The sequence below is a fragment of the Bombyx mori genome, chromosome 21 (genome assembly GCF_030269925.1).
Source record: "Bombyx mori chromosome 21, ASM3026992v2".
Classification (NCBI taxonomy): domain Eukaryota; kingdom Metazoa; phylum Arthropoda; class Insecta; order Lepidoptera; family Bombycidae; genus Bombyx; species Bombyx mori.
The window spans coordinates 5,438,106-5,465,814 of record NC_085127.1 but is presented as its reverse complement, the minus strand read 5'-3'; the positions used below and the strand labels follow the sequence as shown (position 1 = coordinate 5,465,814).

Below are 27,709 nucleotides of genomic sequence, written 5' to 3'. Positions count from 1 at the left end.
TTAACAAATAATTACTTCACTTATTTGTTTGCTTGGTTTCAAAAATAGTACTTAATGTCTTAATTGAAGATTTTTTCCGTTGCGTTATCATCAAAATAATCGATAAGTTTCATTAAATTCTGTGTAAGCTTTATGTTAGGTACATGATATAGACAATAACTTCACCATGGCTGTCATGTTTATGCTAATTGCCGGCAAAAGATGAACTCTTTCTTGCCATATTGACTTGACAGATGAAGTACAAAAAATGGTAAGTGAATAAATTATGACACATAAACTACGTTTATTAGCTCACAAAGAATTGTTAAGCATCTACCTTCACCGGATGATAGCTTTTACCAGAAGCAACTCGATATCTACAGAAGGGACTACAGTTACGGCCAATCTTATAGTTGGAAAAACGGACTAGAAGGGTATACAGATTTGTCAATTCCTAATATTTTATCCACGACGATGGAACTTGCCACAGCACCAAAACATTCGAAAAACATTAAAATTCGTGCTTGTGATTTTATTACCATGTGAAAGTAAGAACTTAATGAATAATAGAGTTCATAACTTAGATAACTGCATAATTTAAATCAATTATGTACAAGTACCAATCAGATATTAATAGTTTTGTAAGTTTGGTAAATTGGTATGTTGGAAAACGCGAAGCGAATTCACACTGGTGCTATAGTATTTCTTACAGATATATGCCGTACGCAGAAGGGTCTTTTTTCAGAGCTTTAGTACATAGAAAAAATATTTTTGACAAATAGTGATCCTTCTTAACCAATTTATACAAAGTTCACGATTGACTTTGACGATGAAGAAATGACAGTTTGAAATAGAAATTGAACATGCCTATTTTTTATTTGCTTGATTACTGCTAGGTCGTATTTTAAGCCCTTATAGGTACAGCCTCACTGTCTATTCGGCTTAAAGGTTGGAACAACCACTGTACATATCATGTATTAGCGACGATGACGGTATTTACGTTGTGATAGTCTCCGGTAACCCTTTGACACCAGGTAGCTCGCCCAAATATACATATGTATTTACATTTACATTTTTATATATATGTCGGCGCAACGTCACTATTTATTTAACTAAAAATAGTTAATATTAAAAAGTCCTTAATGTTACGTATGTCAACAACTGTTTAAGGTTGTATTCAAGAGAATTCATGATCAAGCTACCCCACTTTCTAATAAATACGAGTGACTATTGTCGCACAAAACATTCTGGCTCGAACAGCCGAACAGAGCGGAGTCTTCTGTTGTTATCGCTGTACACTTGAAATGAAATAAACGGAATTCATTGGAAAAGGGATTCTATGTCTTAATTACTGTCACTATGGAAGGCAATGATAATGATGAAGAGAATGGCGTCAGGAACGTTGACGTCATCATTTAAAAAACACCATGGAACCAGCCTATCCGTCATATACATATGTAGTATTTTAAAAATGCATATTGATTTTATATTATAAGGGTTAGGGGAACAAAAAAATGTGTCAAAAACACCATGAATCACACAAGATTCACAATTTAGAAAAAAATGTCCTATTAATTAATTAATTAAAAACGCAAAGAATCGGGGTATTTTTATTTTTTTTGAGTATGAGTTTAATAGTTTAAAATTAAATAAATAGTGGTTAGTATATTTTTGAGTAACATTTTAATATCCGGTAACATTTATAGAAGTACATTTTGTATGTATATTACTTAAAATTATTACATATTGTATTTAAGTTCACAAAAGCTTAATATGGATAGCTCCTGCCTGTGTTCACTCGGTATAAGCCGGTTCTGTAATGAAATAAAAACAAATATTTTTAAATAATGAACATATTGTGGCGAGCTTTGCAGTAGGCTTATGTCCAGCAGTCTGTCATGTAGGCTAATATTAGTAGTAGTGGTGGTAGTAATTGGAGCCTGCACAATTTGGTGTCACCATGTCGCTTATCGTCAACAAAGGTTTGATAATATAAAAAAAACACATTTAGGGCTAAATGTATAAACATCATTAGTTATAAAAAAGAACATAATAATATGATCGACTCGATAGAGCTTTTTTATATTTTTTTATTGCCCTTGTAGGCAGACGAGTAAACAGTTCGCCTGGTGGTGAGTGGTTACCGTCGCCCATGGACTTCAGCAATGCCAGGAGCAGATCCAGGCCCCTGCTTACCGTTAAGTACTCTCCACAAGCCTCGTTTGAAGAAGGACATGTCATAGCGCTCTAGAAACAGCGTGGAGGGGAGCTCATTCCAAAGCCGGACGGTACGTGGCAAATATATCTCTGGAAACGCACTGTGGATGAATGCAGTGGATCCAGGTAGCATGGATAAACTCTACTCCGCAGGGCGGGCGGTGCGATGATAAAAACGAGATGATAGGATCATCTCAAATCATTCCTCAGAGTCCAGAGAGTTACATTTTTCAGGGCCGGTGGTCAAGCTGATATAGCGTACCGGTATAGCAGCCAAGGTCAAACTATCCCGGGAGATGCCGCTGGTATCGCGAAATACCCCGCTGGACTAGACCTAGCTTGTCGCGTCAGAACGCGAAACAACTTCAACTTAGCTTGAGTTTAGTAAAACTGTTGTTATGTAACTCGTGAGAGCGCTGGTAGCGGATTGCGCAGCCTCCTCCAATTCGGTCGCACCGTAACTTTAATTGGGGGGAAGTTGTCTGCCACACGGGTCGGAAGCGGGCTAAAGCTCTTTTTAGGCCCCCGGCTTTGCAGCGAAGGATAGAGATTGCTTCCAAACGAAAAATGCTTTCTAATTTGAAGAGCGAGACACCAGTTATACAATAACGGAGAGTTCGACCTCAAGTCTCTATGTGTGGATGGGTACTGGTATACACTACCGGCCATCACTCAAACTACGAACACATAATGAAAAACATAACAAATAATTATATCTCACCCGAATTTCCTCAAGTCATCATTGCCCATATGGAACTGTCTACCACGGCAATTGTTTGAAGAGATTTGATTGGTGTTGTCACATTGATTTCCAACTAAATGATTATAGGATACCGTTGCAGAGAAGTATTCCCATGCACGATTGTGGTTGCAGACGTTGAGCAAGCATCCGGGTTGTGAAACACCGCCATTGGGAAAGAAGTCAGCATTTGCAACAGCGGCACCAATGCCGAGACCACCGATTATATAACCACCGTCAGTATGGATAGCTTCCACGTAGACACCATCAGTAGGTGCTATACGACCAGAATTTCTGTTCCACAGTGGACCAGCTGGATCTAAACCTATTAAAAATTTGTAAGAGGCCATTACATTATGCACACGACAAAAAGCTCTTCATGTTACTCATACATCGAAGCTGTTGATATTTTTATTAACTGTTAGTTGTAATGAAATTCATACCAGTGACACGTGCAACGCGCCCTCTTAGCTCCCTTCCAGCATTGGCGACTAAGTGAGCTCCCAAGCTGAATCCAATCAGGTGCATAGAATTGAAAGGAGCGCCAGTAATACGATTAACAAAATCCAAGAACTGTCCCAAACCCCTGCCGACAGCAGGAACGCCTCTCACAGCAGTTACATAATCGCTGATTGCAAGCCTCCGCCAGTCCAATATGATGACATTGACGTTACTTTTCTTTAGATATACTGGAATTGAAAAAGGGAAATGCTTTTTGTGAGCACTTTTATTAAGGTAAACGGTAGGTAACGTCTTGTGAGTCCACACGAGTAGGTACCACCGCCCTGCCTATGTCTGCAGTGAAGCAGTAATGCGTTTCGGTTTGAAGGTAGAGCAGCTGTTGTTCAGTTAAAACTGAGACCTTAGAACTCTTGTCTCAAGGTGGGTGAAGCTAAAACTTAGTACCCCTTTTTACGAAAATTACACAGACGGAGGAGTATGAAATTTCACACACTTATAAAGAATATAGGGAAGTAGTGCAGAATGCTAATATTTAAAAAAAAATATGCATTAATATTACATTAAATCAATAACAAAAAACATTACACACATTACTAAGTTTAAGACACACAAACACCCACATAAATATACTCTTTGTTTATTGTCATACTTTTGCTATTGCTTAAGTCTGTGGTCTAATCGAGAATAGGTTAATAATATTATTTATCTTTAATATTATTTGCCTATAGTGTAGTCTTGGCGAAATCTGTGATCGTAGAAGTATAATAGTATTTGACAATGGAACCATAATAATGTTCAAACTTATAAGTGCAATTAATTATAGTCGAATTTCGCCTACTGCGGGACCACTAGTATGTTGTAGATATGTATGGGCTCCGGTAACCACTTAACACCAGGTCGTGAATTCGTTCACCCATCTAAGCGGAAAAAATATAAAGCAAATTAAGTTACAACTGAAGTATACCTTTTTTGGATCTAACATAAAGTGGCTGGTCAAATTATTAATACTGATTTCAAATTAAGGTCTTTTAAATATTTTTTGTTGTAGTGTAATTTGAATTTTTCATTATTGACAGGGCATGTTGTAATTCCATATTCGTGGACACTAGCACTACTAGATAACTATACTTTTTATTAGTAATTTTGCAATAATGACCCACACACATTTCAAATAATTTGCTGTCTAATATTATGTTAGCTCACAATGGTCCTCATCAAAAGCTTCAAGGTCACCCAAAGAGAAATAGAAAAGGCTATGATCAGATTTTCCCTGCGAGATAAAAAAAAAGGAATGGGTAGATTCGCAGAAGAACCATGATAACCGACAATTTTTTATTTTTTATTTTTATTGCTCTTGTAGGCAGATGAGCATACGGCCCACCTGATGGTGAGTGGTTACCGTCGCCCATGGACTTCAGCAATGCTAGGGGCAGAGGCTCCACAAGCCTCGTTTGAAGAAGGACATGTCATAGCGCTTGGGAAACACCGTGGAGGGGAGCTCATTCCATAGCTGGATAGTACGTGACAAAAAAGACCTCTGGAAACGCACTGTGGATGACCGCAGTGGCTCCAGGTAGTATGGATGAACTCCACTCCGGTGGCGGGCGGTGCGATGGTAAAAGCGAAATGCCGGTATCATCTCGAACAATTCCTCAGAGCATTCCCTATATATTATTTTAAAGAACTCATACAAATGGTTGTTGGAGTGAGATGGCCGTTATTTCGAATTATTTACTTTCTAGAGTTAAGAGTTCTAGGGTTAAGATAGGAATCGATATTTTCGCCACATAACATCAGTTCACGACGCTATAACATAATTAGGTATTTCGTTCGAAAGTATCTTGATTAATTTACTGACGTAAATCGGCATTGACTTTTAATCATAATTAGATAAAACAAACTTCGATAATTTTAAGGAGTTTTGCAAAATACAATTACGCATTATTAATTATATTGTAATGCGATACGTGACCTCATTGTATGCGAACATAATCAAATAAAATAAAATCTGATTGGTTGTATAGAACTGATTTTGATTTTAGAGCGCATAATTACCTTCTCAAATTATAATAATCATTTGAAACAAAAACCATTCTTAAGTTAAATAATGAAGTTTGATTTTACTTGGCTTATACCCCACATGGTCAGATAAGGGTAAGAAGAAGAAGAAGTTGATATTCACTTAGTTCACACAAATGAAACCAATGCTGACATAAAAGAAAAAAGGCCAGTCATCCTTTCTCAATATTCATGAAAAATTTGGCCTTTTTGTTCAAAACTAAGTCAGGTTCAATTATTTCATCAACATATCAAATTTCATAAGATTCTTTACGAGGCCTTTTGATTTCAATAATATTAATCACTAGCGCCGCCCTCACTTCGCTTCGGAAACTGTAATTTATATTGATTTATCCACTATTTAATGGATGCTATTATACATATAAACCTTCCTCTTCAGTCACTCTATCTATTAAAAAAACCGCATCAAAATCCGTTGCATAGTTTTAAAGATTTAAGCATACTTAGGGATATAGGGACGAGAAAGCGACTTTGTTTTATACTATATAGTGATATACTCGAACTTACCGTCACGAAGGACACCGTTCAGTTTAGTCTTCTGGTTGCTGAGCCATCCATGGGCGACGACCACGGTTGGTACGTTACGGTTAAAGTTAGATGAAGTAATTGAATTTGCATTGTTCATTACCAAGGTTTGCGGTGAAGTCGGATTACGTCTAAAAAATGGTAAATGATTTTTATTAGCTACTAGCTGACCCGGCAGACTTCGTAGTGCCTCAATCGATTAATAAAAGACCTAAACTTTATTTAATTCCGAGCATTTTCACATTTATCTACCTTTTAAGCCTTCTCTGGACTTCCACAAATAATTCAAGACCAAAACTAGCCAAATCGGTCCAGCCGTTCTCGAGTTTTAGCGAGACTAACGAACAGCAATTCATTTTTATGTATGTAGATTAGACGAGTGGCAAGCTTCACAATTGTTTCAAAGGTTTCTGTTTTAAGGATATTCAAACCGTTGTTGTTAATAGAAGGAAGATCTTAAGCACTAGCCCATATTTAAATAATAATTTGAATAGCAGTATCAACTTCTAGTGTCAAAGAATTTTAGGAACATCATAAAAAACGCCAAGAATATAAAGTAATAAGCTTTTTTTCTACTTAAGCTGATGGCCTTGAATGGCCATTTCAGCGTAACCTTAACAAGTAAGTAAGCTTATGAGGCTCAAATCTGACACCGTTGCTAACATTAACACTAGAAAGAGCAGTGCTTCGCAGAATCTACCACCGGATCGGAAAGGCGACCCACTGAGAAGATCCGGCGAGAAACCCAGTGGGCTGTGTCTATGGGTTAATTTACTCGTCGAGTAATCGGTAATCGGTGCTTGAGGTACCCAAAAACACAATTAATGGATCAGGAGGATCTGAAATGACGTGTAATAATATTCGTAAATCTTTCGTAATTACGAAAACTGAAGATGATTTTAAAGTTTGGAATCAATAAAATTAAAATAATAAACCGAGTTTAAACCATAAAAGTAGGTTTAATTTAAAACGAAATGGTCTTGTTTACCAAGAAACAGAATAGAGTATTCTGAATTAACACTAATAATAACAATTTTTTAATGGTTCTGATATTTTTCAGACGGAATTATCCTGACAAACGCTCCTCTAGGGTACAAGAAATGCAGAGAAGGGAACAATGCAAATTCTATCTGTCATTACACTCGTTGACACTCAACTGGCTACTGTTCTAAATTACACTAATTTCATTCTCATTTAAAATTTCAAGCAGTATTAGAATAAAACCAAAGAATTTCATCCAAATGCCTTTCGATTGACTTGGGTCTTTTTACCTAATCATAGCAATAAATATGATAGTTATAATGAACACACCTTGTGTACAATAAGTAGATGTTATTAGCAGGATTTCTCTCAACTTCGTTGAGCAGTTGCATGTTGGGTTTGGCTTCGAGATCGACATTTTGTAGTATACCGTCTCCGTCCGGGAACTGAATGTAACGGGAGTATTTCGCCTCCTCCTGCGGTACGGGCACCGCAGAGGCAACTGTAACAATGCCCACATGACTTGTAACTTTCGTAACTGTAACATAACTGTAACTTTCACAACAACTACGAGTAACAACAACGAGTGAGCTGAGAAGTCATCGTGGCCTAAAAGATAAGACGTCCAGTCCATTCGTATCGAGCGATGCAACGGTGTCCGAATCCGACCAATTTTTCTAATGAAATACGTAGGTACTTAACAAATGTTCACGACTTCCACGGTGAAGGAATAATATAGTGTAATAAAAATCTAATCCGCAAAATAATTTGCGTTATTACTGGTGGTAGGACCTAATCCGCACGGGTATATACCACCACCCCGCCTATTTCTGCCGTGAAGCAGTAATGCGTTTCGGTTTGAAGGGTGGGGCAGCCATTGTAACTATAAGTATACTGAGACCTTAGAACTTATATCTCAAGGTGGGCGGCACATTTACGTTGTGGGTGTCTATGGGCTCCGGTAACCACTTAACACATCTAAGCAATAAAAATAAAAAACGCAGAGCAATTCATTAACTATCTATCTTGGTTCAACGAACCAGCTCAGTCTTTATCTCCGGAATGAGCATCAATCAGCTTAGCGAGCCAATGCCGTCTTGACTTGGAACTCACTATGTGAAGGAATTAAACAAAGTCAATATTTTATTATCAAGTTCGTCTCAGAGAAGATTCCCTTGTTACTTTTTACTTATGCTGTAGTAATGATGTATCTACATAATAATATATTTATTTATAAACTTTAATGTTTCAACCAAAAACACAGGTAGAAATAAATAAAATAAGTATTATTTGGAAAAAAATGTTTTAAAACATTTATTACATAATCTTTTTTATATATATATTTTTAATGTCTCTTATTTCTCTAGTAGTTTCCATCAAATTGTCTCCCGTTTTTCATTTGAAATTATATTGTTATGAATAGTATCCGTGATCATGATTTGTATATAATGGTTGGTAAGTAGCAAATTTTCCCAAAATCTGTGATCTCGTAAACCTAATTGCGTTGAAGATTAATTAATTATTAAAATAACATACCCGCAACTATCAACAGGAAAGCCAAAGGGCTCCGCATAACGTATGCTATTTGAGGTCAATTCAGTTTTTACTTAATAGCACCAGGTATTTATTTGACGACTATCTTCGATATTGGCGATAGAATTTAATCTAATCTTGTTAATTTTTTGTGATTTAGTATAATATTTTCCATATTTTCTACTTAGTACCAAGATTGTTACGGAGATTGTTTTGATATATGATTTAATTTGATAATGTGTCATATTACAAATTTGTTACCACACAGACGCATGATATCACTAATTGTTCTCTATTTTATGCTGAGTTGCTAAGCTGCTGTATTGTATAATAAGAAGATGGGTGTAAAGTATATACGTAATTATCATGTCGACAATATAACAGAACAATGACTTTTAACTTTTCAAATTATAATCGGTTTTAATACAATATACAAAAATGTACATGACTAATCCAAAAAAAAAAACCATAAATACACGCTTGCATACAAATTTGGAGATTTCTACTGTAGATTACATCCATTAATATGTATCACAGTTAGAACAATACTGTTTCAACGATAGCAATAAGCCGGCGAAGTGTTTATTCAATATCATGTAATTTTATTATTGTTATATTTATTATGATGATACCAATACTATAACACATATTTGCATATAATTATTATTTAAATATACATACATAGAGACATATATAGAGACGTACATAGAGAATATGTATTTAGATTTAATGCAAATATTGTAATTAAATATTTATTGTAATATTTTTCTGTGATTTCAGTCAGTAATTCCGTAATTCACATGTAAGTTGATGGTTTGTTGAAGGAATAATTAAAGAACAAATTTAGTTTCATTTTTTTTATTATCAAGTTGAGTTCAGTTGAAATTATTTGGAGATGAGAATAATTGAGTGATTCTTTGTGGCGGAATAATTCATTTTCTTGATGGTCCTCTGATTCTTAAGTCGGTCGATGATTTTAGTATGGGTATCTTCTAGCAGTGTTAAGTCGGTATATGCCGGATCTGAAACAATCATGAAAATTTGTTAAATTGTGATATTTATCGTAATCGTAAATATAATAAAAATGAATTGCTGTTCGTTAGTCTCGCTAAAACTCGAGAACGGCTCGACTGATTTGGCTAATTTGATCTTGAATTATTTGTGGAAGTCCAGAGAGGGTTTAAAAGGTAGATAAATATGAAAATGCTCGGAATTAAATAAAAATCCCCCGTCGGACGGATTCCTTTTGTTTGTTTTAAGTTTATTTTATACAAAAGTTTAGATCTTTTATTTATCGATTGAGGCACTACGAAGTCTGTCGGGTCAGCTAGTCGTGAATAAAAATAAATATTTCCATTTATGAAATTGGAATTTGGTACTGACCCAGTTTTCCTTAAATTGTCATTGCCCATGTTAAGGCGTCCTCCACGGCAAGTGTTAGCCGTAACTTGTGCCATATTGTTGCATTGAGTGCCGACCAAGTGGTTGTATGTAACCGTAGCAGCAAATAATTCCCAAGCTCGATTGTGGTTACACAGGCTAGTGGAGCAGCCGGGCTGTGAGTTGCCGCCATTGGGGAAGAAATCAGTACGAGCAATAGCAGATCCAATCCCAAGACCACTGGTGCTACCGTCAGTGTGAATAGCCTCAACGTAAACTCCGTCTCCTGGCCTAAGACGGTTCGAGTTGGTATTCCATAGAGGTCCGGCGGGATCCAACCCTGAAATCAAGCAAATTTTATTTATTGATTTTTATTGCTTAGATGGGTGGGCGAGCTCACAGTCCACCTGGTGTTAAGTGGTCACTGGAGCCCATAGACATCCACAACGTAATTGCGCAACCCACCTTGAGATATACGTTCTAAGGTCTCAGTATAGTTACAACGGCTGCCCCGCCCTTCAAACCGAAACGCATTACTGCTTCACGGTAGAAATAGGCAGGGCGGTGGTACCTACCCGTGTGGACTCACAAGAGGTCGTGACACCAGTAAAAATGGCTTTAGTTCTTTCTTTATTTTAATTACAAAATATATAAAGGAGAAGGAGAAAAAGGTACCTGTGATGCGAGCAACCCTTCCGCCTAATTCACGACCTGCGTTTCCAACGACATGAGCACCTAAACTGAAACCAGCCAAGTGCATGTTGGAGAAAGCAGCACCAGTAGCTTGGTTAAGGAAGGTTAAGAACTGCCCAACAGCTCGGCCGACACCCGGTACTCCCCTTACTGCTGTGGTATAGTCTGACCGAGAAAGATAGCTCCAGTCGACAGAAATTATGTTCACGTCGGCTTTGTTCAGGAATGCTGTGAATATATACAAAAAACGGGATCAGTATTTTAATGAGTTCAGGGATTTTTTTTCGTGTTGTAGGAAACTAATAAGAGTTACAAGAACAAGTTTACCCAAATCATATCATACCGTCGACGTACAAGGTGATCAAATCTCATTTCAAATATTGTATGGGGTGGTATTGATGAAGTAGATCGCTTGAGGAAGTAGGAAGTTAACCGCTAGATTAGAGCTAATGTTATAATAGTATATCAGAACTACTTGTTTCATTAAAATTTCATTTAGATTTATTGCAGTTTTGACAATTTTTCGCTTTTCCCTTACAACTCTTTCCGATATTTATAAAAATATCCAAATCGTTCCACCTATTGTTCTCAAGTGATGCCCATACTAATGAACGCCATTTTTATTTTATGTTTTATTAATATGGATTTATAATTACCGTTCCTAATAGTAGGATTGGGTTCGGTATTCCGTGTGCTGAGCCAACCGTGAACAATCACAACAGTAGGGTTGTTGGCGTTGAAGTTCGAGTTAGTGATTGAGTTGGCATTATTCATTACCAAAGTTTGGCTAGCTCGTGCGTTGCGCCTTAAAAAAAGTTCATATCACATTACATTATTCATATAATTTAATCTCTTAAACCTAATTGTTCTAGAATAATCCCATTCAGATTCTAAATTAAGGTCTTAAAGAAAACAAAATAAAACCAAATTACAAAACGAAAGAAAGAAAGAAAGAAAGAAAGAAAGAAAGAAAGAAAGAAAGAAAGAAAGAAAGAAAGAAAGAAAGAAAGAAAGAAAGAAAGAAAGAAAGAAAGAAAGAAAGAAAGAAAGAAAGAAAGAAAGAAAGAAAGAAAGAAAGAAAGAAAGAAAGAAAGAAAGAAAGAAAGAAAGAAAGAAAGAAAGAAAGAAAGAAAGAAAGAAAGAAAGAAAGAAAGAAAGAAAGAAAGAAAGAAAGAAAGAAAGAAAGAAAGAAAGAAAGAAAGAAAGAAAGAAAGAAAGAAAGAAAGAAAGAAAGAAAGAAAGAAAGAAAGAAAGAAAGAAAGAAAGAAAGAAAGAAAGAAAGAAAGAAAGAAAGAAAGAAAGAAAGAAAGAAAGAAAGAAAGAAAGGTCAACGCAGCTAAATTTACAAAGTGTAATTACTGTTGATATGATTATACACATGCTATCTAATAATCATAGTCTTTACTTTAGCAACCAGAAGTTTGGACTTCATGTTTAAGTATTTTTTAGTATTTGCAAACGCGGTGTCATGTGAGTCATTAAGAAGAATGTCCAGAATTCATATCCTAGTGCGAAGTCAAAGTAAGGGAAAGCTAATGGTTAGTTTTTGAGTTCAGCTAGGGTTAATCACTCATTAGATGGGTCATTGACTATGTACACAGTAGCAATATCTTGGAAAATGAAATACATGATTAACATACACAATTTCATAACTACCTTGTAAAAAGAAAATATTGATTGGCATTATTCCTGTTCACCTTATCCAGCAGGTCGTAGTCAGGTTCGGCTTCAAGATCTACTTTGTGAAGATTGCCTTCATCATCAGGGATATCCATATAACGTGGATACTCGCCTCTCTGTAACGGTTCTTCCTGCATAGGCACCGCAACAGCAAGATATGCTTGAAGAATAAAAGATATTTAGCTATTTTTTTAAACCTTTGCTGTCGAAGTGTTATCTGCAGTAATTGTCACCGGCTTTGTTCATCTTGTTTGGCTGCCATTGATGTAATTTAGTGTTTTCAATTTTAAAAGTTTGAAAATCCACAAAAAAAAATTTATTCAAACTATGACTCATTAAATAAAATGTCTAATACATGTAATGAATCTAAATCTTAGAATGATATTCTAGTTTAAATGTTTTTTTTTTCGAAATTATGCTGCTGACTACATACCACGTGCCAGCGGACCAGAGTTACCTGGAACTAGAGCGCTCTATTCACATTCTGTTTCCAGAAATATTTTTTGCCACGTACCATATCGTATTCTGTAAATACCGAGGAGGTATTTGCTTAACGCTACGATATGTCATTCTTAAAAAGAGGTTCAGTTATTGTTCTAAATATATAAAGATCGGTTCAGCTATTTCTCTGATATTGGGCATTCATGGGTTTAGGTAACCGTGTACCATCAAGCGATACGTATGGTCACTTGCCTGTCATAGCAAAAAAATCTTAAATTCCATGATATTCACATACCTGCGCTGGCCAGTAAAACGACTACAAAATTTTTCATGCTACACTTTCAATTGGATTTCGGAATATACTCAGACTGATTGAATAAATATTCGGTATTTATTCAAAATAACGGTATGATAAGCATTATCATTTGTGAATGAAAATTAATTTTGGAAACAATAAGCAGTATTTAGATATTCGGCGATATTTTTTGGGTGCTGATAATTTTGTTATTATGCGAAAATTATTTTCCTTAATCTAAAGTTATGAAATATGCATTCGTTATCTTTAACTCGCTACTGGGCTGTGCACGAACTTAGTGTTATGTAATAAAACAAATCTGACATCCAATAATTATTCATGAAATGCTGTCTTTCACCTATAGGCGTCTAGTGCTGGACTTATGTCCAAGCTTTGCCAAGTGCCCGTGTGTGTGGTTTCCCGTTGATCTACCTTGTGGAAGGCCTATCAATGCTACGTCGGAAGAGGTTCATGAGTTTCCAGTACGCAATCGACACTTGAGAACTCGCCAGTGGGCATGTGTTTTACCTCGCCAGTGGGCATGTGTTTTACGTGCAATGTGTCCTTCTCACTGCTATTTCAACCTCGTAATCTTTGGGCTTTGTCGATTATCATGGTTCTTCTGCGAATTTACCCCTTCCTTTTTTTATCTCGCAGGGAAAATCTGATCATAGCCTTTTCTATTTCTCTTTGGGTGACCTTGAAGCTTTTGATGAGGACCATTGTGAGCTAACATTATATTAGACAGCAAATTATTTGAAATGTGTATGGGTCATTATTGCAAAATTACTAATAAAAATAATTTTTTTAGGGACAGTTTGAGGCATTGCCAATACACAATTAATGCGTAAACAAACAATCTAAATCCGATCAGAATATTTCAAAGAACCTAGCTAAAGACAAATTCCTTTTCAAAATCAAATTTTTCAAACAACGAATGGCGCACGAGTTGAACTTATGCCAATATATTATTTAAATCACCTAAAGTTTTCTCGCTCGCGCTAGAAATTGAGAGATTTTTAGAACATTCGTTTTTTATTGGTTTCGGAAGTATTTTATAAAACAATGGATTTTATTATATTGCATTACTTGAGATTTATCTGCGAGTACGAGTAGAACAAATTTGAACATATAGTTTTTACCTCGCGTGTGTATTTCGTGATTGTGTGATGGAGTTGGATTGATCAACAAACGATTTTTTTTTCCACAGGCGAAAATCGCCGCATCCCGTATCGTATTATATGTGGGAGTTGAACCTCACTAAAAACTCCGCTCACAGCCGGTGCTATACCCCGAACCGGGCGGGAACCCAGTCGGAGCTATTGAGACGGCGGGACAGGGCTTACGCAGAGCATATCACATCCATCCCGCCGTCCGCCACAGACGCCGGACCGGCGGCCGCCGGCGACACGACCACCGGTTCCCTCGGTCAGCGGGCCGAGAGTCCGGCTTGATGGCGCCGCGCTAAACCTTCCCCCGGAGCGGTCGGGGTAACGCGGTCTACCATCACCCGGCTTCATACTGCGAGTGAGTGTGCAAAGCACGCCGCCCTACGTCTGCGTCGCTCCCCGCACAAAAGGGTGGGACCCCAAGCTCTTAGGGGGCCAGGTCACGGATACGACCCCGGTCCCGACCCCCTGCTCGGCGGCGGCGGGTTTCTGCGTAGTGAGGAGAGCTTTGCCTCACTCGCCTCGCTGCCTCCTTCTGCGAGATGGTGCACTCGCAGAAGTGGGGCATACTCAGGACTTCCAGGACTCATCGCCGCCAAGCATCGACGCCAGCCACGACAAGTCAGGTCCTATCTTTGCGATCAGGACACGGCGCTGCACCTCCCAAGCGGAGCAGACAGCGAGCGTATGTTTCGCCGTGTCCAGGTCGTGTCCACAGTGGTGATACCTCGTCGTCGGCTCAGCCCCTATCCGGTGCAGGTCCTTCCCGAAGCATCCGTGCCCAGTCAGCACCTGCACCAGACGAAAGGTGAGACGTCCTTCGCCACGATTCACCCAGTCATCAAAAACCGGGTAAACCGCCTCGACGGTCCGTAGTCCCCACGTGGGGTTGGCCAATCGCCTCGACATTCGATGATCTTAGGGCAAAATTATGCGTATCACATAGGAACTCGAAACACTCTTTGAGATACGCGAACTGCTTGTGGTAATGTCGGTTCGGGTGGGGGTTTTGAAATAAATTTTAACCAACTTCCTCATAAATTGTAATTTTGAGCATAACCTCAGAATCGGACCATAGAAAAACAGGGAAAAAAATTTGGGAGAAAGAAAGAGAAAATAGCAAACAATTCACGTATTTTAACTTAAACGAATGAAAAACTTTAAAATAGTAAATGCTATTATTCCTTGAAGATAGTACGATTTGGGTAACTTTGTTAATTTAAAAATAAATCCGCAATTTAAATAAATGAGTAACGAAGTTAAATATATTTCCTTTATATTTCTCAATGATACTGACATCAAAACAAATATTATCTGTTTACGCAAATACACCATAATTATATGAGAAAACATAAAAATGTATTTGCAATCTCATTAGGAACATGTTTGTATTTCTTTTTGTTCGATTTCTATAAAAAGATTCCTATCAGTAGATATTTATTAAGTTGTTTTCTACGTAATGATAAATCAGATATTGAAACCTATACACAAATCAACATTTTTAATTATATGTTATGTTATGTTATTAATTTTAATGTCATATTTTAATTAATATACAGTTAATATACATTTAGTAGTATATAATTAACCAGCTGTGTATTGTTTGATATACATATACTGATAAAAACAAGTATGGGATGCGTTTATAACACCATAAATTTTTATGAATGTACTTTTTTCAATACAGCTAAAGCATTCGCAAAATGGCTTTGATTAAAAATCTGCCACATGTTATTATGAGAGTTGTCTCTTGATGTTAATCTAATACCAGTTGAAAATTCTGAAGAAACCGAACCAATAATAGTCGAAGGATGCAAAGGGAGGTCTATTTGGTGGATATATTAAGATTTTCGTATCAATATTTGGCGAGTGGCTAAATAAACAGCATATTTGGCAGTACCATTATAAAACCAACACCCATATTGTTAATCAATAAAGTGTGATACGCTAGAGTGACGATGGCGCGCTGCGCCCCTCGACTCCTCCTCAAGTTACTCCACGATCTTCATCGGGGTGGAAGATGCCTTGTACAAGGACCTGAGCTGGACGAAGACACTCTTCTCCTGCCCTCGGCTTGGCGGCGACGGTTCGATGTGGAAAGGGAAGAGCTCACCTTCTTTTGTTCCGTCTTCTCCTTTTGTGTGATAGTATACTCGTAGAAGACGAATATCGCCTTCTTTTTTATTTTTTTATTGCTTAGAAGGTTGGACGAGCTCACAGCCCACCTGGTGTTAAGTGGTTACTGGAGCCCATATACATCTACAACGTAAATGCGCCATCCACCTTGAGACATAAGTTCTAAGGTCTCAGGTAAGTAGTTACAACGGCTGCCCCACCCTTCAAACCGAAACGCATTACTGCTTCACGGCAGAAATAAGCAGGGTGGTGGTAACTATCCGCGCGGACTCTCAAGAGGTCCTACAACCAGTAAAGTTCTAGGTCTCTTCGCTGACGAGTATCTTAACTACGACGTTTGGCAGCTACAGGTCCGGTTTACGTTCTCTAATATTGAACTCCTTTGTATATCCAGACTTTTTCATGGATCATAGCTGTTTTCTGATCAACTCCTTCGTCTTCAGTTATATCGTTACTACCAAAGGGCTAATCTTAGTCCGCCTCTTCAAAAGTGGCGTCGATTTTATCTGTATAAGCCCCGATTAAAACGAGCTTCATCCCAGGCTGAAAAATTTTGAGCTAAGTCTCTGCTACTGACAACGCATTAAGTACATAAACGTTATCAAAAAAATTGCGATATATATATTGATAGCATTTTTCCCTTTTTTTTCTAATTAGGCTTCAAAATGTATCCAATTACTTCAGTCTTTTTCGAACACAGAGAATAATAGGAAAATAGCGGGAGGCCATTTTCACTCATATTTCTACTGTTATTATTTGTTATCTCTTTAATGGTATCAAAATCAACTAGATACAAACAATACAACCGAAGAGTATTTACTTTAGCTTTGTACATACTTATAAAGTACGAAAAATATTTTTCCACGACGACGATTTCAATGCTTTTACTGTTATCTAATAATGAAATTTGGTTGTTTAATTCCTGCGTATTTAATGTCTCCTTAACGAAACCTTCGATGTTGTTTCGAGCAACGTCTCAAGGAGGTACCGCCTAAATATAGAATCCTGATGAATTCTACAGAGCGTTTTAGTATCAGTGCTATCAAAGCCTTCGATGGAATAAAAAGATATCCATTAGAGATACCCGAGTACTCTCAACAACGAAACATAGTCTATTGGAATCGTTTCGATTTTATTTAACGTATAATATAACAGGATAATACAGAAATCAGCAAGTAAACAGTAGTTGTCCTCCATGGTTTGCTTTGTGATCAGAATTCAGGAATTAATACAGCAATCAGGAATGGTAAACGGGTAACGTTGACAAATTTCATCAGAATTGTAGATGGGATCGCATACAAACTGTTCATGATGAAGCACAATTTATATTAAAAGTATGTTGAAAAATTTCCGTTCGATGTCATGTAGATAACTAGATTAAAAGAGCGAAAACAACATGTTTTTTTTTTCTTGAATTGTTGTTGCCTTGCTGAAATTAGTCATAGATTATACGTTGATTAATTAGAATACATATACTCTTACTCATTCATCTGATTAGTAAGCTCCTGTGTGTGTTGACATCCTTTTTATTAGCCTTTAGGAGCCTTTGGGACAGTTCCAACTACTATAAAGTAGGGCCTATTGGAATTTGCAGAGCTTCGAATAAGAAACTAGAAAAACAATTCATAGGCTATAATTAGATGATTTATGGATCGCCAATGCGCCTAAAATAGACAACAAATAGAAGATCAATCAAGATATTGATAGGATATGAGATGTTTGCGGTTGCCAGTAGTAGACCACATGTAGCCCTAGCAATGCTGAAGTCCATGTTGAGACTACTTACCAACAAGTGGGTGTAATGCTCGCCTACCTACAACGATAGTTAAACAGTTGTTCTGCGACTTAGTCAATTCATTTTACGCATCACATAAGCATTTTTTTCTGTTACCGAGCTAATTTCATATAAGTCCCATTATTACAGGATCAATCAATGTCAGTAATCACTGATTTATATGTATTTTTGATTGGTAATCGCCTTACAAGTACAATCAATTAATAATTCAGATAAGATACAATTTAATGTAACCAATTTCAGTGATTTCAAATGTTCATCACTGATTAAAACCACTGCGCAACCACACTGCTGAATTTCTGAATCCCGGGACATATGTACCAAGGGAGCGTGTAGCGTTGCATTACGCATAATTTGCTCTCTCATTCTATCGTCATGATCATCTGTACCATACTTAGAGACGGGCAATTGTTACCATTATCAAAATCCACCCGGAATTTCTAAGGAATATATTATAGCACAATGAGGTTCTTAAATTTTACTCCAAATTTGATTTGGACTTCTCCGATCCGCAGGTAGGTAACGTTTAGAGTCACTTGTTGACGCCCATAGAACAGTAGGGTCTGAAACTTGTCAAACGAACTTCTTCTTGCCCTTATCCTATATTATATGGTGTCGGTGCAGCGCGTCCTCTCAGCGCGCAGGGATTTGGCCGTGAGTCTTACGACCGGCGGGTCTGCTTGACGCCAACCCTCCTAGAGTTCTATCTCCAGTAGTATATCCATTGCAACGTGCCATAGAGACTTTTAGGGACTTCGAAACTTTTCACACATAGACACAGCCCACTGTGTTTCTCGCCGGATCTTCTCAGTGGGTCGCGTTTCCGATCCGGTGGTAGATTCTGCGAAGCACTGCTATTGCTAGGGTCAGGGTTAACAACATTCCGGTTTGGCCCCGTGAGCTCACCTACACACGTTAGGGTGAAGCTGAAATAGCCTCTCAAGGCAGGAAAAAAATAATTAATACAGTGTCGAAGATATTTTGCATAAAGATTCGTTCATACACCTTTATTGATCGCTGCCAGTAAATTGGAAAAGGCTATCAAACAAAGTGCTTTGTACGAACATGATAAGAACCTTCCGTTTAATTAGCCTAACGTTTTATAAAAAATACTCTTCAACTGTTCTTACAGTTTGAAGTCGCGTTTATTATTTTCGTTTTACGATACGAGCCACTTCTACTTCTAATACAGTAAAAGCTCCTTATTCGTAGGGTATATGTTCCGTAAATGTGCCGCGAATACATAAACCGTGAATATGGAAAAGCGCGCTTACAACGCATATTCGGTTGGATAACTAGTTAGAATTCTTTTTATTAATGTATATCGGTACGATTGAATCTGCGAATAAAGAAATCTTTAGCCGCGAACGTAGGTATTGGGTCGCATTTTTTGAATCCGCGAATAGTGGAAATGCGAATGAAGGAAGCGCGAAGGAGAACGACCGTCTGGTGTAGTGGTAAGTGACATGGTCACTACACAAGGGGGTCGCGGGTTCGAATCCCGCCAAGGAAAGATATTTGTATGATAAATACAAATGTCTTTTCCAGGGTTATGGATGTATATTAAATATATGTACGTGTATAATAAAAATCTTACATTTATATCCGCATTTATATCCGTTATCTGGTACCTGTAACACAAGTTCTTTACGAAATTATCACGGGACTAGTTAACGTGGCGTGATTGTTAGTAAATATTTATTTATATTTATTTATTTATTTATTTATTTACTATTAACCGCACCATAACCCAACCTATTCTGGAGGCGAAGCGGCAATGCGTTTTGATTTGAAGGCCACAAGACTTTAGACGCAATGAAGGATTAATACCGTTTGTTTTAAAAAACAAATCAGGAAAAATTATAACCTGCGTAATAACTAGACGATTGAAACTCAAGCCTAGGCTTGAATAAGGTGCAGTTTTCATGTTGTGATGTTTGTGATCTCCATTTAATGCTTAGATGGGTGGACGAGCTCACAGCCCACCTGGTGCTAAGTGGTTACTAGAGCCCATAGACATCTACAACGTAAATGCGCCACCCACCTTGAGATATAAGTTCTAAGGTCTCAGTATAGTTACAACGGCTGCCCCACCCTTCAAACCGAAACGCATTACTGTTTCACGGCAGAAATAGGCAGGGTGGTGGTACCTACCCGTGCGGACTCCCAGGAGGTCCTACCACCAGTCCGTCCTCCATTAACCATACACAAACCATATATGCGATAAACGCTTAGATCCCACACTTACATACGTAAACAAAATAATTAAGTAGGTATTCTCCCGTCACGCCACAGATCCACCGTAAAATTAATGTTTTTATTTTATCTCTACGAGCTCAACACAAGAAAGTATATTCACTTTATTTGTTTCAAATTTAGCTCGAATTAGCGATGGGCGTTGCGATTGTAGCGCATTAACCTTTGGATATTTAATCCCTTGCAAAGCTACATAGATAACAAGCTACGCTTGTGGTCTAGTGCTTATTATTATTTGATTAAAACGAGCTCAAAGTTTAATTATTATCTAATCTATAATATCAAAATAATATCATATGAATAATTGTTTTTGAAAACTGTCTTGCTTTTAATCTGTATATTTATAAATAGAATGAGAATGTTTTTTCACTTCATCCCACCCTCTTCCCACTTCTATATAATTATACACTGTAAAAGTATGTATTTTCTTCGGTTTTTGTAATTTTTTGTAAGATGTCGTGGCCTAAAGGATAAAACGTCCGGTGCATTCGTAATCGCGCAGGCGGATACCAATTTTTCTAATGAAATACGTACTTAACAATTAATGTCCACGATTGACTTCTATGGTGAAGGAATAACATCGTGTAATACAAATCAAACCCGCAAGTAGGTACCGCCACCCTGTCTATTTCTGCCGTGAAACCGTTGTAACTATACTGAGACCTTAGAACTTATATCCCAAGGTGGGTGGCGCATTTACGTTGTAGATGTCTATGGGCTCCAGCAACCATCTAACACCAGATGGGCTGTGAGTTCGTCCACCCATCTAAGCAATAAAAAAAGAAGGATTAGAAACATAATTAAATTACATTAACATTTTTATTTCGTGTTTTATTTTTCATCATCAACAGCCCACAGTCGTCCACTGCTGGACATAGGCCTCTCCCAATCTACACTTGGCCCGGTCTGCGGCTCTCCTCATCCACTTCTTGCCGGCCACCGTGCGGAGGTCATCGCACCATCTAGCCAGGGGGCGTCCTAAGTTACGTCTTCCGCTGCGCGGTCTCCACTCGAGAACCCGTCTGCTCCAGCGATCGTCAGTCCTACGGCATATATGGCCAGCCCACTGCCACTTCAGCTTGCTGACTCTTAGAGCTATGTCGATGACTTTAGTTTTCTGTCGAATAATCTCACTCCGGATTTTATCTTTCAGAGAAACTCCGAGCATGGCTCTTTCCATGGCATGCTGAGCGACTTTGAGCTGACGCACCAACCGTACTGCGAGTGTCCACGTTTCGGCTCCGTAAGTAATTACCGGTAGGACAATTGTATCCTACCGGTAGGATTATTGTTATTACATTATTTCAAACGGTTCGAATATAGTTACAGTTTGCGTCGTCACGGACGACTAAGGCGTTGAAATTGTAAAAATAGTTTCAATTAGTCTAATTTTTTTTTAATTTCCTTTGGGATATACTGTTATTTGACTTGATTATCAATAGGATGATTTCTCTTCGGAAAGGTACGGTTCAGTGTTCACTCGTCCCTCTTAGGAAATAATGTCGTTGCGAGATGGTACATTGTATGAAGTATTTTATGTATACTCATTATTAGCATCCTGCTTGCAGTTTATTTACATAATGATAGTCAAAAAATCTTAGTGCTTTAGAGATAAATTTGAGAAAAAATGTAATACCAATTTTAGGTTCGTAACACGTTTTTGAAATTTTTTATGTACGTGCTTCTAGGATTCATTCTGATTACGTTCGATTCAACGGTATATAAATATTTACATATATATAATACAAAAAATGGAAATATAACGGAAATTTTTGGATGGATTTATAATATATGAGATTAAGTCATGGGCTCTCAGCCTTTTTGGAACAAAGTTCCTTATGGGACGATGCCGAGAGGTACCCTAACCGGGAAAAAACGTCCGTAACGTAAGATTTTTATTAGTAATGCACACAGTGTACGATTTAAGTTTGTAATAACATACAAAAAATAACATATTTTTGGAACGAAATTCCTTATGGGACGATGCAGAGAGGTACCTTAATCGGGAAAAAACGTCCGTAACGTAAATTTTTTATTAGTAATGCACACAGTGTACGAGTTAGCTTTGTAATAACGTACAAATTAATAATGCACACAGTGTACGACTTAACTTTGTAATACCGTAAAAAAATAGCATATTTTTTATCATTCATTGACCACGATCTCAGAGCGTTCGTTTGCGCAATACACTAACTCTTATGCAAACAACCGTGAATGAAGTGTACCACAATAAGTTCGCACGTTACCGAATGACCGTGGGTTGTTGCGAAACCTCCAGTTTTATTTTCTTTATATCTCGAATAGAACTAACTTTAAATTCATATTTTTATACTAAAGAACATCGTTCCTATCCGGTGTCCCACGACACCACACATCTTTTTTTACTTTTGTTACATAAAAATATTTGTTATTGTTACGTCATAACAAAAATTAATTTTTTCGGTGATCTAAAATATTTTCAGCCAGATAAAGTGTCCGTCAAATAATAAATTTATAACCTATAGCCTTCCTCGATAAATGGGCTATTTACAATTAACACGCAATTACATAAAAAAAAATCATATGATACCTATATATACTAATATAACTACTAATATAATACCAAACTAAAAATAAAACTAAATAGTGTAAGAAATATTGTTTTTATAACATAAAATTTATTTACAAAAAAATAGATGAGCTTCTTTTAATATACAATACGTAAAATGACAGGTAAAATTAAATCAATGATCTTGAATTCGCATAACAATCTCCTAGTGGGTACGTGACACGTGTGGGGGCATGCGTCGACCTCCCTAATCTCCTAGTCTCACTTCTCGATCATTCAAATGCAACAGTAGTCTGCTTATTAGTGATAAGCGCATTAAATATTGATAACGCGATTATCGTTTAATCTTTTTAAGTAATACATATTTTCAATTACAAACAGATATAATAATGTATACACCACAATATAATGGGCGATAGCATTTTGCTTGGGAGGTTTAACCAGGGCTCTGAAACTGCGATACTTTAAGACAAATATTTTTTGATGTGGAAACTAGCGACATCTTGTAGCGGATGCCCCTAAACTTATATGTCGTTAAAGTTAATGCATTTAATTATTGTATTCATTATGGGGGGTAAAAAATTGCGCAGTAGACTCAGCGATCCTATACTCCCCCCCATTTATTTGGATGGGACTCTACTGGTGGTAGGACCTCTTGAGAGTCCACGCGGGTAGGTACCACCACCCTACTTATTTCTGCCGTGAAGCAGTAATGCGTTTCGGTTTGAAGGGTGGGGCAGCCGTTGTAACTATACTTGAGACCTTCGAACTTATATCTCAAGATGGGTGGCGCATTTACGTTGTAGATGTCTATGGGCTCCAGTAACCACTTAACACCAGGTGGGCTGTGAGCTCGTCCACCCATCTAAGTAATAAAAAAATAAAAATAAAAATAACTCTAACCGATTCAGTCAAAAACCTGGGTGTTATTGTAGATCGACATCTTTCGTGGAGTTCTCACGTTACTGAGATTAGTAGGAAGGTGCACTTCGCCTTGCACTCGTTGAGATGTCTGCAAGACTACTTACCTCAGCATACAAAAATATCTCTCGTCCAAGCTCTCATTCTACCCATAATTGATTACGCAGATGCCTGCTACTTGGCAAGATTACTGGTGGTAGGACCTCTTGTGAGTCCGCGCGGGTAGGTACCACCGCCCCGCCTATTTCTGCCGTGAAGCAGTAATGCGTTTCGGTTTGAAGGGTGGGGTAGCCATTGTGACAATAATGAGACCTTAGAACTATATCTCAAGGTGTGTGGCGCATTTACGTTATAGATGTCTATGGGCTCCAGTAACCACTTAACACTAGGTGGGCTGTAAGCTCGTCCACACATGTCAGCAATAAAAAATAAATAAAAAGAAGTGGATGAGGAGAGCCGCAGACCGGGCTCAGTGGTGTGGATTGGGAGAGGCCTATGTCCAGCAGTGGACGACTGTGGGCTGTTGATGATGATGATGATGATGCTACTTGGATACCACTGAGGAGCTCTCAAATAAACTTGAGAGGTTGAAAAGTCTATGTATCCGTTTTATATACAATCTCAGAAAATTCTATCATGTTTCTCATTTTCGCAAAGAACTTAAATGGCTCCCTATACGCCTTCGCAGGAATACTCGAATATTATATCTCCTATTCAATATCCTGCATAAGCCCACTTCTCCTTCACAAAACCATTTTCTATTCTCACTCCTTTACTGTGCACGCGGTCAGACTGTGGAATTCGTTGCCAGCTGACATCCGAGTTTGCAAGTCTGTTTCTGTTTTTAAATATAAGGTCAATAAATTCTATCTCTCATCAACCGAATGATCATTGTTCTATACTCTTCGTATATACTGTGTTACTTATAATATTTTGTATTCAAGTTTAATAATATTTGCTATGTGTATGTGCATTACTATAAATCTCATGTTGTATTTGTTATTTTAGCTGTTCTACACACACTCATCACTTTTAATTATTATTCTCATAATCCTCTCGCAGGTCTGCTGGAAGAGATTTCTTAAAGAAATAAGCAGTGCCTTTGTACATAAGTTTCCTATTACTCTGTACTATGTCTTCCTTTTTGTGTGTACATAAATAAATAAATAAAATAAAATAAATAAATAAAAACAAAATAATAAATTATGCAAGTCTTTATTTATTACTAGCTGACCCGGCAGACTTCGTAGTGCCTCAGTCGATAAATAAAAGATCTAAACTTTTGTATAAAATAAACTTAAAACAAACAAAATTGTTATTTTTATTTAATTCCGTGCATTTTCATATTTATCTGCTTTTTAAACCTTCTATGGACTTCCACAAATAATTCAAGACCAAAATTAGCCAAATCGGTCCAGCCATTTGCGAGTTTTAGCGAGACTAACGAACAGCAATTCATTTTTATATATATAGATAGATAGATAAAATGATTAAATTTTATCAATTTGTGGTTTCTGAAAATTTACAAAATCCTTCATTAAAAATAAAATATAGTAAAGGTAATATGTAGCCATCTACAGGAGCAATGAGAAACTAATTGAAGCGAACTCATCAAGTGGCTGACGCCCGTAAAAAAATTTGTTGAGTGTTTTAGTTTCTTATCTATACCTAACTTATGTGTATTATCTATGGTCAAGGTATCTATCAGTATTGCGTGCGAGCGTTTGCCGAAGCTCTCTTGCTTGGGAAACACCGCCAGCGCCGGGCGTGCGTACTGACTGATTAAAATAAAACAATATGTTAAGCGACGATGACGGCCATTTTGATGGCAATTCAATTGGAGTCAGCAGCACTTCTCCGACAAATATATGTATACTTTAATACACACATTCGCTGAAAGCACTAACTTTCCACCAACCATATTACCTATGTATATAGCCGATCTTCCCTGAATTGAAAAAATATTTTTTTATCGTGAAATACAAAATTATAGTTCGACAATAATTTTGCCTCCTTAAAGCAGTGAACTGAATGTTAGAACAGGCAAATAAGACTTGAACCACCAGTTTTACCTTTGTAGGCAGACGAGCATATGGCCCGCCCGATGGTGCGTGGTTACTTTCGCCCATGGACTTCAGCAATGCCAGGGGTAGAGCCAAGCCGCTGCCTACTGTTAAGTACTCTCCACAAGCCTCGTTTGAAGAAGAACATGTCATAGCGCTCGGGAAATACAGTGGAGGGGAACTCATTCCAAAACCGGACGGCACGTGGCAAAAGAGAACTCTGGAAATGCACTGTGGATGAACGCAGTGGCTCCAGGTAGTATGGATAAACTCCACTCCGGTGGCGGGCGGTGCGATGGTAAAAACGAGATGATGGGATCATCTCAAGCAATTCCTCCAAGCACTCCCCATAGAACGAACATACGGTACAAAATACAGACAGAAGCGAAGTTCCTCTGCAGACCCAGAGGCTCCAAACGATCCATGAGAATGGATTTCGCTTCATGCATCTTATCATAATTCTTACTCTGGTAATCTTTTAATACCAGATAGATCATGTACCTCTATATATATACGTCTACTTATTTAAGCAACGAAATGCTTACCTTTTTTACTAAGACTTTTATTCTCACTACAAAAAAATTGTAAACAAACCTTACAAATATTTGTTATCTTGTTTTTATGAAATGTCGAACATCTGTAGCATTTGGCAACTTGTTATACACGCCGAGTAATATTTTACATCGAGCCGCAAGGAGCAGGTGGGTTTAATATCGGTTAATTGCCCTTTGTTTCAACAAAATAATGATTTTAAGCCGAACTTTGTTAGCAACAGTAATAAATGTTCACACTGAGCGAGTAAAATATCTCGATTCGCGGAGAACGTTTCGAAGATTTGTAATGAGATGTATTTTATTGGGATTAGAAATTGCATCTGTCTAAATTATTTATCTACTCTTGTTGGGAGATGGATATTTCAAATTTCGAAGACTACTATCCTAGGAGTGCATTTAGGGGAGATTTTTTCAAATTACCATCCTAAAAGTGCTGGATGACGTAGTAAAGTTATTTAAAAGTTGTTTTTGTTAGTACTACTTCTTTTGCTAACTAACCAACATGAACATCGCTTCCAGATTCAAAAGTATCTTTGTAAACTTCTTTTTTTTAAATGCTTATGTTCAATGGAATACTGCTACTATGTATGGTACTGGATGCCCTAATCCTATTAACAATAATCTATAGTACTGCCAGTCCTCTGTGCAGAGCTTGCATGTCGTCAAATGCGACAGTATCCCACGCTTTACTGGAATACACTCGTTTTTACTTTCCCTACGTATGCTGATAGCCTTGAGAGGCTATTTCAGCTTCTCCTGGACGTGTAGGTGAACTCACGGGGCTCTAACCGGGAGTGTTGCTAACACTGGCCCTAGCAAGAGCTTCGCAGAATCTACCACCGGATCAGAAACGCGGCCCACTGAGAAGACCCGGCGAGAAACTCAGTGGGCAGTGTCTATGGGTTAAGTTACTTGTCGAACCCTCGACAAGGACGGTGACCGGTGCTTGTGGTACCTAAAAGCACCGTTAATGTATCGGGGGCACTCGTAATATGGTTACAGACAACGGACAACAGACGGATTAAATACCTTAGCACGCCGAGGTCGTCGGCAGTATCAAAGCACTAATCGACTTTTTGAAATGAAATTCTCTGTAATTCGCCCCGTGGTCTAATAGATAGGACGCCCAATATACTCGTTTCGACTGAAACGACTATACCGGTGTTCAAATTTCGCTGATAGGTAAGGGTTTTTTTCTAATACAGCAATTACATAAAACATGTTCAAGAATGATTTCCACGGTAAAGGAATAGCATCGTGTAA

The 27,709-nt window shown here is 37.6% G+C and overlaps 2 protein-coding genes across 2 annotated transcripts; both read right to left on the bottom strand.

The window, feature by feature from the left end:
- Positions 1-1,643: 1,643 nt before the first annotated feature.
- On the bottom strand, positions 1,644-8,676 carry LOC101745919 (pancreatic triacylglycerol lipase). The gene is made up of 6 exons (XM_038018610.2): positions 8,519-8,676; positions 7,313-7,484; positions 5,984-6,132; positions 3,379-3,624; positions 2,918-3,260; positions 1,644-1,793 (listed from the first exon to the last, which is right to left on the bottom strand). Exons 1-6 carry the CDS (start codon positions 8,553-8,555, stop codon positions 1,748-1,750), a joined length of 993 nt encoding a protein of 330 aa, XP_037874538.1. The 5' UTR covers positions 8,556-8,676; the 3' UTR covers positions 1,644-1,747.
- Positions 8,677-9,357: 681 nt separating this feature from the next.
- Positions 9,358-13,165, bottom strand: LOC101745775 (phospholipase A1 member A). The gene is made up of 6 exons (XM_012693333.4): positions 13,005-13,165; positions 12,245-12,428; positions 11,245-11,393; positions 10,571-10,816; positions 9,899-10,235; positions 9,358-9,537 (listed from the first exon to the last, which is right to left on the bottom strand). Exons 1-6 carry the CDS (start codon positions 13,039-13,041, stop codon positions 9,492-9,494), a joined length of 999 nt encoding a protein of 332 aa, XP_012548787.2. The 5' UTR covers positions 13,042-13,165; the 3' UTR covers positions 9,358-9,491.
- Positions 13,166-27,709: the final 14,544 nt, after the last annotated feature.